This window comes from Vombatus ursinus, unplaced genomic scaffold (genome assembly GCF_900497805.2).
Source record: "Vombatus ursinus unplaced genomic scaffold, bare-nosed wombat genome assembly UNPS02014945.1, whole genome shotgun sequence".
In the NCBI taxonomy this organism is placed as follows: Eukaryota; Metazoa; Chordata; class Mammalia; order Diprotodontia; family Vombatidae; genus Vombatus; species Vombatus ursinus.
Genome location: NW_020954723.1, coordinates 4,300,104 through 4,316,139, shown reverse-complemented (window position 1 = coordinate 4,316,139; position 16,036 = coordinate 4,300,104). Strand labels below are relative to the sequence as shown.

The following is a 16,036-nucleotide window of genomic DNA, read 5'->3' as shown; positions in this document are numbered from 1 at the left end:
TATTTTTGTTCTGCTTTTTTTTGCTTTCTATTAACTGGGAGGTTGGGGGGATGGAGGGTTAGCAATAAACAATGCAAAAAAAAAAAAGAGGGCCACTGAAACATTTTTTACTTCAAAGTAGAGCAGGAAATACGGAAGGAAGTACAGACAACCAGGATAGTTTTAAAAGTAATGTGTAAAATTTATTATGTACTTTTTAAAAAATTAAGCATTATGAAATTGAGTTTCATGGCTTCATATAGAATCTGCTTTTGTATTCTGCTTTGAGTATGGAAATGCTTTCTTGTATGTATTTAAGTTCAAAATTTAAAGAAATTAATTTAAAACCATCAATACAGGTGAGTAACAGCATTTATCACTGCTCCCCGCACTAAGCAGATTGATTTAAACTTGTAAGGCCAAAAGACTCAAGATGCAGAAATAATGAAGTAACATCATAAGGCAATCATAACCAGTTCTAAGGGTCATTCAGGGAAAGTAATTCTCAACACTTCTCATATACTGGCTGGCACTTCCTCGTGGAAGAATCTGCTTGAATTTTAATGAAATAATTTTTTAAACATTCAGGGAAGATTTTGCCCCAAAACCAGAAGAAACATTCAAGAGTAAGGAAGACAGGAATAGAGGGAGAGAAGAAGGGAGTGAAGGAAGGGAGGCTTATTAAGTGCAAATATTATCTCAGCTACTGTACAAATATTATCTCATTTGATCCTCACAGCACGCTTGGAAAGTGGGTGCTATTGTAATCCGCATTTTACAGATGAGAAAACTGAGGTAGACAGAGTGACGTGCCCAGGGTCACAGAGTCAGTAAGTGCCTGAGGCCAGATGTGAACGAAGGTCTTCCTGACTTCAGGCCCAGCACTCTATTCAATGGCCATTTAGGTGCCAAACTGATAAGCAAACATACACAAATCTCTCTTACCCTAAAAAGTCTCTAAACATGTACTTAAGGCAACATCATTTAAGTAAATTGCAACCTACCCATTACCTACTTTAAATCAAAGATCTACCTTTTTTAAACACAGGGAATCTCAGAGTTGTAAAGTACCCTACCAGTCATCTATTTGAGCGTCTACGTGAAATAAGTATCCCATCTACAGTATCTCCAACACCTGGTCTGTTACGATTCAATGCTTTCAGCCATGTCTGACTCTTCGTGACCCCATGTGGGGTTTTCTTGGCAAAGAGAGTGGAGCGGTTTGCCATTCCTTCTCCAACTCATTTGACAGATGAGGAAACTGAGGCAAAAAGGGTTAAGTGACTTGCCCAGGGTCACACAGCTAGTTAAGTATCTGAGGCCAGATTTTAACTCAGGAAGGTTAGTCTTCCTGACTCCAGCTCAGCACTCTATCCACTGCACAACCTAGCTGACCTGTAAAAAATGCTTACCCAGGGGCAGCTAGGTGGCACAGTGGATAGGGCTCCAGCCTTGGAGTCAGGAGGACCTGAGTTCAAATCTGACCTCAGACACTTGATACTCACTAGCTGTGCGACTCTGGGCAAGTCACTTAACCCCAACTGCCTCACCAAAAATTTAAAAAAAAAAAAGACATATTAATAAAGCTGCACTTTTAGGGGGCAGCTAGGTGGCGCAGTGGATAGAACACCAGCCCTGGATTCAGGAGAACCTGAGTTCAAATCCAGCCTCAGACACATAACATTTACTATGTGACCCTGGGCAAGCCACTTAATCCCATTGCCTAACCCAAAAAAGATAAAAATTAAAAAATATATAAAAATAAATAAAAAATGTTTACCTAACCTCCGTTTGAATGCCTCTAGTGAGAAAGAACTCACTTTATAGAGACAGGTAAAAGAGCTTTCCAAAATCCCCAACTACTCATCAAATCCCAAATATTACAAATTTCTTGATGTCTTAAAAACAGGCAGCTAAGTGTTACAGAAGAAACACTGGACTTTGAATCAGAATTTCTGGTTTTAAGTCCCAGCTCTGCTAGTAGTATGACTTATGAGTGGTGTAAAGCAAATCATTTAACTTTCTCAGTCTCCTCATCTATAAAATGTGGATTTAAAATACTTGTATGATAATACACTAATATTTTTGTGAGAAAAAATTTTAAACCATAAAGTCCCATCAGTTAGGGAAAAGCTGAACAAAGTATACAAATGTAATAAGATATTACTGTACCATGAAAAATGGTAAAAGGGATGGATTCAGAGAAACCTGGTAAAACTTTTATGAACTAACGCAGAGTAAAATGAGCAGAATTAGAAAACAATTTATTCAACGACTACAACACTGTATGAGACTTAAGAACTCCAATCAAAACAATGACTAATCATGACTCCCAAGGACCAAAGGTGAGGAATGTTACCTACTTCCTGAGAGAGAGGTGATGGACTCAAGATACAGAACTAGACATATGTTTTCAAACAAGGTCAATATATTTTACTTGGTTTGTTTTTTGTTTAAAAAAATTATAACGGGCTCTTTCCCTTCTCTCAAGATGGCAGACAAAAAACCTCCAAAGGAACCAAAGGAAAAGAAGGTCCGAAAAGAAAAAAAGGAGAAAAACAAGAAGGAAGATGTGGCTGAAAAGGTGGTGAAAAAGCCCCAAAAGCACTGCAGTCAGAACCCAGTCCTGGCCGGAGGGATCATTCAATATTCTAGGTCTGCAACGTATTCCAGGAGAGACATGTACAAGCGGAAATATCCCACACCAAAAACCCAGATTGAAAGGAAAAAGAAAGAGAAGGGCCTGCTACTATTTCAAAGCCAGTTGGTGGTGATAAGAATGGAGAACTCGTGTGGTAAAGATTCGCAAGATGCCAAGGTATTACCCTACTGAGGATGTGCCTGGAAAGCTGCTAAGTCATGGCAAAAACCCCTCAGCCAGCAAGTGAGGAGACTTCGATCCAGCATCACCCCAGGCATGGTTTTCATCATGTTCACCGGCCGCCACAGGGGCAAGCGAGTAGTTTTCCTGAAGCAGCTGGCTAGTGGCTTGCTACTGGTGACCGGACCTCTGATTATTAACCGTGTTCCTCTGAGAAGGACCCATCAGAAATCTGCCATTGCCACCTCTACCAGGGTTAACCTTTCAGGTGTAAAAATTCCAAATCATCTTACTGATGCTAACTTCAAGAAAAAGAGGCTCCGTGAACCTAGACATCAAGAAGGAGAGATTTCTGACACAGAAAAAGAGAAATACAAGATTACGGAGCAGTGCAAGGCTGATCAGAAAACAGTGGACTCTCAGATCCTGCCCCAAATCAAGAAAATTCCTCAGCTCTGTGGCTGCTTGCCCTCTGTATTCTCTCTCTCCAATGGAATTTATCTTCACAAACTGGTGTTTTAAATGCCCTGCACAGAACTCTGATTAAAATATTTGGAATAACTAAAAAAAAAAATTATAACGGGTAGGAGGAAATTTAGTGAGAAGAGAGTTGTGACAGTAATAGCCAAAAAAAAAGAAAGAGAAAATCATTGAAGCATTTTTAAATGCACAGAAGAGATCAGAAGGAAGTTAAGAAAAAGTTACGGATAAGCAGAACAGGTTTTAAAAACTCAGGCTATAGATTCACATAAAATATAGATTCATTTATTATATATAATCATAGATTCATATAAAATCCTACTTTTCTATTCTAGGTATATGGAAATGATCACGTTTGTTGGGGTTTGTCAAGTTCAAAATAACCAAAAATAAAAATCATTTCAACCATGGATTATAAAAACTGAACTATTACAATTTCTCTAAAAGAAACATAAGCATTTCACTACTGTCTTTTTTTTTTCTAGTGAGGCAATTGGGCTTAAGTGACTTGCCCAGAGTCACACAGCTAGGAAGTATTACGTGTCTGAGGCCAGATTTGAACTCAGGTCCTCCTGACTCCAGCACCGGTGCTCTATCCACTGCGCCCCCTAGCTGCCCCCACTGCTGTCTTTTTTAACCAATGGCTTTTATTGGAAAGGAGAAAGGGAGGGAAGAAGGGAAAAAAGGGAGGAGGGGAGGAAGGAAAGGAAAGAGAGAGAAAAGAAAGAAAGAGAAAGGAAGAAAGAAAAAAAGAAAAAAGGAAGGAAGGAAAGAAGGAAAGGAAAGGAAAAGAAGGAAAGGAAAGGAAAGGGAAGGAAGGAAGAAAGAAAACTAGCTTTCCTGAGAACATGGAAACAGATTTGATTAGGTCAATTTTAAAAATCTGATTAAATGCAAATAAAAAAATTACTAAGCACATAGGCACTCTGTGCTAGGTGACAGAAACATACAGCTTACAATCTAATATGAAAGATGGCAGGTAAATGACTAGGTATGCTACAAGACAGAAAGTAATACTGACAAAATCCCCTTAAAGCTGGTGGGGAGAGTTTGTTGACAAAATTTCATGAATAAAGTGAGCCTGAGCTGATGATACTCAAGGGAAAAGAAGCATTTCATCAGTCAGACAATCAAAGAGACTATTACTGGCTTGAGAGAGCAGCCCATATGGAAGCAGGAAAGGGCTAGATGACTGGTCTGGCTGGAGGGCAGAGTATAGAAAACCTTCTAATATGAAATCTGACTGGGAAGTCAGGATGGAGCCAAGAGTGTAAAAGGCCCTGAATGTCACACTAAGGAGGTTTTTATTTTACCCTATAAGAAACAATGAGCCCCTTGAAGGTTTTTGAACCTGGAAGTGACAATGTGATGTAGGTAAAAGAGAAGTGGATTCAGGAGTCAGAGAATGGGACTCAAATCCTGCTTCTGCTACTTACTAGCTGTGTAACTTGGGGCCAGTTACTCTACCTTTCCGGGACTCACTGTCCTCAGCAATTAAAAAAAGGGCTGGACTAGATATCCCTAAAGTCCATTCTTCTTCTGAATCCATAATCTTTTTCCTATGACCTAAGCATTAGAAAAATTATTTTTGCAGAAACATTATTTTGTTTAAAGAATAAACTGGTGGCAGCTAGGTGGCTCAGTGGATAGAGGCCCTGGAATCAGGAGGACCTGAGTTCAAATTTGACCTCAGACACATAATACTTACTAGCTGTGTGACTCTGGGCAAGTCACTTTAACACCAACTGCCTCACCAAAAAAAAAAGGAAAAAAAAGAAGAAATTGGAGAGGGAAGAGACAAGAGGCACCATAAACACCAATTCACCTTATCTGCAATTCAGAACCTTGTTTATTTTCCCCTTTCCCAGGCTCTCAGATAAAGGACAAGAAAACAAGGCTCTTGAAGAGGAGCAGAAGTCAGGGAGGGGATTTAAGAGTGAAGCCAAGATTCCTGAATGGAACTGGGCTGAGAAGAGAGCAGGAGAAAATCTCAGGGCCCAATGGGGTTACTCTGTTCTTCACACAGGATTCCTGACACAACAGTGCAAAAACACACTGCAAGTCACCACCACCAAGTATATTTCACAAATACAACACTTTTAAGAAAAGTGTGTGAGGAAGAAAGAAGAACCAAAAGAATAACTTAAAACAAAAACAAGAGTTAAAAAAAATAACTCAGGGGCAGCTAGGTGACGCAGTAGATAGAGCACCGGCCCTGACGTCAGGAGGACCTGAGTTCAAATCTGGCCTCAGACCAAACACTTAACACTTACTAGCTGTGTGACCCTGGGCAAGTCACTTAACCCCAATTGTCAAATAAATAAATAAATAAAATTTTAAAAATAACTCAGAGGGCAACTAGGTGATACAGTGGATACAGCACTAGCCCTGGAGTACGGAAGACCTGAGTTCAAATCCAACCTCAGATACTTATTAGCTGCGTGACCCTGGACAAGTCACTTAACCCCAACTGCCTCCAAAAAAAGAAAAGAAAAACAATTCAGAAAAACAATTATGTATCAATTCAATGACCAATCATCATGAAACATGCTATCCATGTCCTGACAGTGATGGGATGCGCTCAAGAGGCAGAAAGAGATATATTTTTGGACAGGGTCAATGTAGGAATTTCTTTTGCTTGACTATACATATATGTTATGAGGAGGGTCCCCTTGCTCAGTGGGGGAGGGAGAAAAGATGGAGGAGAGGTTGCTATAGAGGTGCCTCCAAAAAGAAAGAAAATAGGGTTATGGAAATTATTTTCATAATGCAGAGAAGAAAACTGAAGGTTAAAAGGAAATACGGATAAACCAGACAGCTCTGAAAGTTACACGTTGAATTTATTACAGGAAAAAGGAAAATGAAAAGTAAGCTGTATGTAATAGAGACTTGCAGTTTCACATTCAACCCTCTTCTTAAGGTACTTTGTACATGAAAATACTCATTTTATGATAAATGTTGAAGAAGATGTGGGAAAATTGGAACACTAGTGCATTGTTGGTGGAGTTGCGAAATGATCTAACCATTTTGGAGAACAATCTGGAACTATGCCCAAAGGGCTATAAAAATGTGCATACCCTTTGACCCAGCAATAGCACTGCTAGGGCTATATCCCAGAGAGATCATACAAATGGGAAAAGGATCTACATGTACAAAAATATTTACAGCAGCTCTTTTTGTGGTAGCAAAGAATTGGAAATTGAGAGGATGCCCATCAATTGGGGAATGGCTGAACAAGTTGTGGTATAGGAATGTAATGGAATACTATTGTGCTATAAGAAATGATGAACAGGCTGACTTCAGAAAAACCTGGAAAGACTTGTACGGTCTGATGCTGAGTGAAGTGAGCAGAACCAGGAGAACGTTGTACATAGTAACAGTCATGTTGTTCAATGACTAATATTGATAGACTTGACCCTTGTCAGCAATACAAGGATCTAAGACATCTCCAAAGGCCTCATGATGGAAAATGCTATCCATATCCAAAGAAAGAACTATGGAGTTTGAATGAAGATCGAAGCATACTATTTCCTATTTTATTTTCTTCTGTTGTCTTTTGTTTCCTCTTTCTGGTGGTTCCTCCTATTGGTTCTAATTCTTACCTACAACATCACTAATGTGAAAATATGTTTAATAGGAATATATATGTATAGCCTATATCAGATTGTGCACTGTCTTGGGGAAGGAGATATGGAGGGAGGTGGAGAAAAATTTAAAACTCAAAAGTATATGGAAGTGATTGTTGATAATTCAAAATAAATTAATTAAAAATTTTTTTAAAAAGAAAATACTCATTTTATTTGGTTTGTTAAATTCAGAATTTAAAAAAAAACTTTAAAAAAAAAAGAAGCATTGATTCAAAAGAGTTTCTCCATGAAACTGAGAGCTTTTTTTTTACATACTACTTTGGCTAAAATAAAAGAGAGGGAGCACTCTAGGTAAAAGTATGAGAAGCCTTTTTTTCATGCTCCAGTATTTTAGAACATTAAGATGATAAATAGGCCTTCAATGGTTACTGAGCCCTTTCCTGAGACCTTTCTATATATTCTCTTGGTTCTGAATTCAGATTACAAGGTGACCTTACATCTAAACCAACTTCCAAATCCTCCAACATATTTCACTGCCAAGACAGAAGTTCTTTACCTGGAGCCTGTGAACTCTGTTTGTCCTTTAGCATTTTGATAATTGTATTTTAATATATAGTTGGTTTACTCTGTAATCCTCTGTCTTCTGTGCTTTTAGTCATACCCTGACCCTCAGCAGCTCTGGGTGACCTTTTTCAAGTCACAATCTCTCAGGGTTTTATTTTTCTCATCTAAGGAACCAGGTTGTTGGACTAAAAGGAAGATAGGTTTGTAATGGGGAGGGGGGGGAGGAGGAGGAGAAGGAGGGGTAATTGAACTTGTTTGCTCTAATGTTTTCATAATTGCATTTAAATATAATTGGTTTCCTTTATAATCCTATGTATTTTATTTTATGCAATTAAAAACATAATTCTGAGAAGGGGCAGGCTGTCACAACACTGCCAAAGGGGACCATTAGACAAAAAAAGGTTAAGAATGTCTGCTCTAAGATAAATGTCAAGTGGACACATAGTAAGCGCCAAATGGAGGGAAGAAATCTGCAGATCAGGTAGCTACTGGGAGCTTTCTTGGATAACTGGGAATGGTTTTCAGGCTTACTACTGCAATAATTTGTACCTGATGTTTCATCTCCAGACACCAGATACCAAAAACAGTAAAGACAAAGGGTACAAAAGTCCTACAATTGAATATTAACCTTTTCCCTCTAAAATAGAGAATAAAGAAATAAATTGTTAGCAGAAATTAAAGTTTCTATCTCTGGTACAAATCATGCTGAAGGAAGTCATAACTGACTTATTAACTGATGTTCACAGAAGACAAAGACAAGATGATTTCATTTGCTAAAAGCAAGATACATAAGTAGATATATAAGTATGAAATCATCTTTATTAATAGAAATACACCAGTAGAAATTTCTTTCAGGATGACAACTTTATTTACTTTTGGCATAATGTCACTTCTGAGTATAAATTAATCAAGGTTATAAATATGTCATAACAAATTCTGTACTACCTGATTTATTATATTCAATTATAGAGAAAAATGCAGCATTCACACAGAAATCTTTTCTTCCCTTTAAGACAGCAACTCCTTTCCCTCCTCCAGAAAAAAATTTACAGATATCTAAACAACCTTGATAATATAAACTTTCACATCAGGACTCTCAAAAACAACTCATTTACTCTCAACACAATCCAATGAAGTCATGTTTTATTTTTGCCTTTCTATCCCTGGTGCCTACCCAGAGATGTCTAATCCATAGGAGGTACTGGATAAATGTTTGCTGTATTAAACTGAAATAATCAGGGTCAAGCATTTTTATTCCTCCTACACAAATGGAGACCCTGAAGCACACAGAATGACACAATAAAAATTACACTTTAAAAACTGTAAATCAAGGACAATCCTTTTCTCATCTATTCTTCCTGGGAAACGTCTGCCCTTTGTAAAACTAAGTCTTGTGGTTTATCTGAAGACATCCAATAGAAGGGTACAGAACACTGGTTATAGAATATTCATCCACCATCTTTGACACTGTAAACTGTCTTTAATATTTTCCCCAAATCCACATCTTTTTCTTCCTGGTAAATGTAGTTAGAAGCCAACACCAACCTGTAATATGCTTAATCTTCCTGGAGACAGATGTTCCATAGACACAGAACAGGCAGGAAAGGATATCTGAATTCACCTCAACGAGTAAGTAAAAATGCATAAACTACTACTGAACATGCCTAGCATTGCAAATATAAAAACAGAAAGTTTTTACATTTTGCTTAAATAATGTATCTGATTGGTGAATATTCTTAAGCAGCATTTAACTTAACATGCTTATTTTTTTTTCATCTTTTTCAGATTCTGTTTCTCTCACTTTCCTTGTCTTATACCAATAGTATTGTTAAGATACTGAAATAATAAGGAATTGGCAACTTGAAACTCATTTCCCATGAAAAAAGTCTCAGTTTCATACATTCTTAAAGATAGTTCCGCTACAAGGCCCACATGAATGACACTGTGAAATGCCAATTCCCAAGTCATTCAAAAGGTATACAACTGATGAAACTATCCACTCAGATTAGGAGAAGGCAGCTATGCAATTATGCAATTCATAAGGAGAAAGCCTGGAGAGAAAAGCTGGGAAGTAAGGGTCCCCAAATACCAATACATTTAGAAGGCAAAAACATTCAAAATCACTAGGATGGAGGTGAGCTGTGGGAATAGGAAGAGGTAGTATCCATTACTAAGGCCTAAGCAACAGACATTAATTAATAGAAGAAATGGACAAGTTAAAAATAAATGTGAATAAATAAATGTGTTAGATGTCTTGGCAATTTCTCAAAGATAATACAATTTCAAACACTATGGTTTTCCCCTTCTCATAACAGTCTTCCAATAAGATAACACTTTGGTAAGAAAGACAAATACATTTGTGGTGACATTTTAGACAAATTATGAGATAGAACACAGCCTTTCCCAGCATGGCTAGGTCAAAAATCACCACACTGATATTTATAAGGTATGATTTAGTCCTCAATCCTACACATGGTCACTTTCCTAGATCTCCCAACCATCCTGTTCCAGCCCTCAAAAAGGAATTTTATGCACATGTTCCAAATCTGAGGACCACACATTGTAGGTATGAACTAGGAAACTAACGTTGATAAAACAATAAGGCATACAAGATTCTGGTCCTTCCCTCACTACTCCATTAATGACAGGAATAATAATAACTAGCACATATGTAGCACTGAAAAGATTTCCAAAACACTTTGCATGCGTTATCTCATTTAATCCTCACAAGCCCCTTGGGACACAGGTGCTAGAACATGATCCCTATTTTACACTGAAGCTGAGAGGGTAAGGGACTTGCCCAGGGTCAAAGGTAGTATCTGAGGCAGGATTTGAATTCAGGTTTTCGTGGCTCCAAGTCCAGGATTCTACTGACTGTTGTCACTGAGCTGCTCAGAAAGACAAGGAAAGGGGGCAGCTAGGTGGCACCGTGGATAGAGCAGCGGCCCTGAAGTCAGGAGGACCTGAGTTCAAATCCAGTCTCAGACCAAACACTTGACACTTACTAGCTGTGTGACCCTGGGCAAGTCACTTAACCCCAAATGCCTTTAATAAAAAAAAAAAAAAAGACAAGGAATGGTGCAAACTAAGTTTCCCACTCTATTTCTGGGCTAGTCCAAGCATAACCTCATGAAGAACAGAAGGCTGTCAAAGACCCACTAACCCACAGGTTCTTCCCTTCTCATGTATCATGGACTTGCCCCTTCTCAGAATCACGTTTTTAAAGAAAACCAATTATACTTAAATACAATTATCAAAATGTTTTCTTAAAAGACAAGTTCACAGATCCCATTAAGGACCCCTGCACTTATATGACATCTTAATTTTGCACAGGAGAAAAATGAAGATCCAAGAACTTAAGTGATTTCCAAAAGGTCAGCAGCTTCTAAAAGGGCTGAGCCACAACTAAAACCAAGGCCTTCTTCTGATTCCATGTCCAGCATTTTCTCCACTTCACCTGCAACCAACAATTACCCCTGTCACCACCTTAGAGATGGAGGAATAAAGGACAGAGACATAAAATACTTCGGTCAGACATACAACACACAGTAACAAAGCTTTGCTCAGATTCTCCACCTCTTTAACCTGAACAGAAAGTTCATGTCGAATGTACAAATCATTCTCACTCACCCTTTCTATCTCCTGGAGGTAAAGGAGGGCAATGTCCCCTGCCTTCTCATAGCAGGTAATGATATCTTGCTCCCGGTCTACATGAAGATTACTAGCAGAAGAGGAAATTGGCAACTTCTCTAAACAAAGACCTGAAATGAAGAAAGTCACAAAATTGGGTTAAGATGGTGTCTGTAACAGGATCCTCTGTCTTGTGAACAGTCAGAGGAAGAGTTCTCTGACTGAGGCTCCCACCTTTCCTGAAGGATAGAAACACAGGAAAAAAAAAAAAAGGAAAAATAAGCCCCACAAGCTTAATGGAGAAAGAGTATCTTAAAATACTGACACTTCCATGAAGTTTGGTGAATTAACTGCCTTCAAGGCACAGGTTGATAACTGTATGAATCTGTTCATTCATGATGATATCATTCAGACATAAGAATAAGAAAATAACAGTGTGGAAAAATGAACATTCAGCTTCAATCTCTCAAGTAAAATAGAAATGTCCATGACTCTAAAGGCTTAAAAAGTATTTTCTAAATAAATCCAGAAATATTTCAGATATATGATATGCAACTCAAAAGAATTACTAGCAAAAGGACAACTTAGCACCCCCAAATCTTCAATTAATCAATCAATCACTAAGCATTTATTAAGCTTTCCCTATGTACTATGTTAGATGCTGGAGCTATAAAAGCAAAAGTGAATCAATCCCTACACTCAAGGACCTTACAATATATTCAGAGAAAACAACATTCATATACATCCATAAAAAATATAAACAAATATTAATTAATATATAATCTATATAAATTAACTGAGTATAGGTTCCTACTGAGGCTACCATTCAATCTTATTTGTAAAAGAACAATCTTCAAAGGTTTAAATCAGCATTCTGCCCTGCAACTCTACTGAGATGTTCAGTCAATTTGCCTGAACAGTATCTTACAAAAACTGGTTTATTTTGAAAATACATACCAAATACAAAAAATGAAAAGTCTCTTAAGAGGATGAGGAATAGAGGGAGCACAGGCTCGTCTCTCCTCTGAGAGAACAGGAACACTCCTTGGCTCTGGAAAGATCTCAGTTCTCCTTTTTACCACAGGCTATCACCATTCTACAGGTGAGGAAATTGAAGCAGACAGAGGCGAAATGACTTGCCCAGGGTCATCAGGTAGGGATATGAACTCAAGTCTTCCTGACTCAAGGCCTGGTGCTCTAGATCTCCTGCACCACCAGTAGTCTCTTGCAGTCACACGTATCCCAAGAGCTCAAACGGGAGGATCCTTTAGGCCTTTTTCTGCCAGTGGACACTGTCTCCAGTACCTCTGTGTGTGTTTGTGTGCATACATGTGTATAAGTACATTTATATGTGTACATATAATTCCCTTTGATGGCCTCAAAGGACATAAACACCCAGAAAGGCAAGGTGACTTACCCAAAGCCACACAGCTGGTTTAATGTGAATTCACTGCACTTCAACCAACATTAAGTGACCACTGTATTGTCACCTAGGTCCTAGGACCCAAGGACAGATGTCTCAAACCCAGCAGGACCAAGAATACTACCTAGATTTCTTGACTCTAACCTCAGAGCTCTTTTACCTACACTGTGGTACCTATTTGTTCACGAAGCAAAATTATCCAGGTAAACTAAAACCCAAGATGAACAGAGATAAACAACTTCTAAGAAAAGTAGGCTAATATGTCTACATGAAGATCCATTACCAGATATCTCTGCATGCCCCCATCTAAGTCAGTCTTAGCAACCAGGGACCAGTCTGGACTACACAAACAGACCCGAAAGAAGCATCCCTGCCCCCAAGGCATCTTCAACTGAAAACAGGGTGGAGAGACCTATATCTCACAGAAATAAAAATGCCAAAGACGATGACTGAAGCAGTAGCTAAACACCACACTAAAACAAAAGCAAAAAAGAGAAAAGAAAAGAATGCGGTATGTTGCTTCTGGAGAAAAACAACACAAAACAATTTTTTTTCTTTTATGAGGTCCAAATTTTAAAATTAGGAAAAATAAAATTACCATTAGGACGTAGCTCCTGAAGAAAACAAGTATAATTGAACCAGTGGAGCTTCCTAAATCTCACTTATCCAGAATCCGAATAACCAGAAAGCTAAAACTCCCCAAAAAAACATGTCTCTGTTATGCAATACAAAGAAAGAGATATGTGCATACATAAAGCATAACTGGAAGAAGCTAAATGCTCTCGTAGAAAAAGCATTAAGCTAGGAGTCCTCAGATCTGATTCAAGTCTTGGCATCTGCCATTTACTAATTGTATGATTGACAGAAAGTCATTTTAACTCAGTGAATCTAGGTTTCTTCATCTGAAACATGGGAATAATATACTTTGAATACCTTCCCCATTGGGTTATTATAGGAGAAATGGTTCATAAACCATTATGCATTATTACCAATTTCATAATCTGAACTTTACTTTTATGACAAAGGGATAAGGAAACAAGATAATGTTGGCAATTTAGTTAAAAACAACAAACATTCTTAGCATAGTAAAACATCAACAACAATTTTGCCCAATCTCTTTACCTTCTAGTAGTTCAATAATAGGATTTTAAACTGTTTATACCAATTCTAAAAGCAAAGACCTAAGAGATTCAGAAGAGAAACAGATGCAAAAGAATATGGTCTCAGCTGTTAACTATTACTTATTAAGATGCATAACCAGGAAGAAGTAGCCAGATGAACTTGAATTTAATCAGGACTGTTACATAGTATTTGAAAATGTGCATCTTTTGTTTTTTTATTAAGAAGTTGTAGCACCGGCCCTGGATTCAGAAGGAACTGAGTTCAAATCTGGCGTCAGACACATAACACTTACTAGCTGTGTGACCCTGGGCAAGTCACTTAACCCCATTGCCTAGCCAAAAAAAAAAAAAAAGTTGTCATCCTGAACACTGCTGTCATACCCAACAAAATAAATATTCTCTTTGGCCAAAGTTTTTTTTTTAGGGCTCTAAAGTCCTGTACAATGATTAATGTCCAGAATGAGTACTAAGATGTCTCTTTTGAAATGTCAGTGATATAAAATGCATGAAGAATAAATTAATTAGTTAATTAATCTACAATTGGAATCTTAGGTGATAATCAGCAGCTCTGGTATGATCAGAAAAATGTTAAAGCTCTCAATCTTTTTTTATTTTCTTTTTTTTAGGCAATTGGGGTTAAATGACTTGCCCAGGGTCACACAGCTAGTTAAGTGTCAAGTGTTTGGTCTGAGACCGAATTTGAACTCAGGTCCTCCTGACTTCAGGGCCGGTGCTCTATCTACCGCACCACCTAGCTGCCCCCATTAAGCTCTCAATCTTAAGTCAGAATATTTCAATTCAAAATTTCGGTCCTGACACTTAATATCTGGTGGAATTACTTAACTTATCTGAGCCTCAGATTCCTCATCTATAAAATAGAGATAACAATACCTACACTAAAGAAATAATGTATGGAAAGTACTTTGTAACCCATAAAAGTCCTACATAAATATCAACTATTATTATTTTTTTATTTTAATTAACTACCATTTATTTTAATTAACTATCTACCATTCTAAACAAAAAAGGATTCATAACTTCATGGAATTAAAGCTGGAAGGTATCACAAAGATCATCTAAAGTAACACTTTCACTTTTTTAAAAGAAACTGACTGCTCAAGATGTGAAGTGATTTGCCCAAAGTCACCAAATTAGTGGCAGAAGTGGGCCCTGGATCCAGATCTTCTTACTGCTAAATTTGGTCTTCCTTCTACTATGCCATTTTACAATATTTAACACTGCTCTGCCAGAATTCATCCCTTGGGTTTTCCTTAGATTTCATTCTTAATTTCTTAGATTTTACTCTTCATTTCATTCCTCTCTGGGCTCTGCTCCTGACTCTCCAAGCTACCAACCCACACCAGTTCTCTTACCCTGAAAGATCACTTCTCCCCAGAAGTCCCTTCAACTGATCTTTTGCTTTGTTCCCCATAAGATCTATTGGAACTCCCATTTTAACAAAAGTGTTCAAGCCAGCCATATTCTCTCCCTCATTGCTCTTCCACCTCTGCTCCTGACTCTCCAGACTTTCTCTACTGAAGCTGTAGCATGCACAGCAGCCACACCCTGGCAAAACCATTTCAGCCCACGGGCTAAACCAGGGTGATGGTAACTACCAGGCCTCAAACCCATTAACGAGTTAGGGGGAGGTCTACGCAAAGCAGAAGAAGACTTCCCCCAGCACAGTGGGCAGACAAGAACAATCTGTTCCCATGGTCATGAAGATGGCTGAAGCAGGTGCTGTGGAGAGCTCAGAGCTTGGTCAGACATCAAAGATGCCAAAGTCATCCACTGTATCCTGAGCCACTGCCAGTCCTCTTAACTCTTGTCCTGCCACTGACCTTTGATGACTCCAGATGAGAGGGTGAGGCTGAAGACTCTGTGCAACTCTGCCTCACTTCAATTCAATTCATGTGCAAGTCAAGACATCAGCCCATGATGTCACTGGTCATCTTCAAAACAAAGACCATATGACAACCTCAGAACAACATAAATTCCCCTATAAAAGAAGTTTCCCATTTCAGAAGATCTGGCCCACCACGCAGCACTAAAATCTGCTGACTTGATTTTCTCCTGATTCAGCTGTACGAACTTACCAACATGTGATTTCTAATGAGCCTCAGTTTCCTCCTCTGTAAAATGCAGACAGCAATTCCTGCTAAGACTACTCCCAGAAGTGTTTGTTACAAGGATCAGACACACAAATTATGAGGAAGTGTTGTATTATCTGTAAAGTACTAAATACAAATATAAAGTATAATGATTACCACAATCATCAATCCCCTGGATTTGCTAGTAGTCTCAGAATAAAAGCAGAGACCTAATTTACCAGTCCCAAAGGATTTTCATTTCACAGCAGCAAGCTGGTCACAAGTCCTTTTCTGACCAGAGCTATATATTTTCAAATGTTAAAGATCAACACTGTCAGGAA

The 16,036-nt window shown here is 38.2% G+C and overlaps 1 protein-coding gene and 1 pseudogene across 4 annotated transcripts in view; one reads left to right on the top strand and one right to left on the bottom strand.

The window, feature by feature from the left end:
• TTC7B (tetratricopeptide repeat domain 7B) overlaps positions 1-16,036 on the bottom strand; it is a 313,914-nt gene that overhangs the window by 233,721 nt on the left and 64,157 nt on the right. For all 4 annotated transcript variants that reach the window (XM_027844965.1, XM_027844966.1, XM_027844967.1 and 1 more), the window contains one exon: positions 11,062-11,192. In XM_027844965.1, the coding sequence (XP_027700766.1) occupies positions 11,062-11,192 (131 nt within the window). The remainder of the gene's footprint in view (positions 1-11,061; positions 11,193-16,036) is intronic.
• LOC114030190 lies at positions 2,760-3,322 on the top strand (annotated as a pseudogene).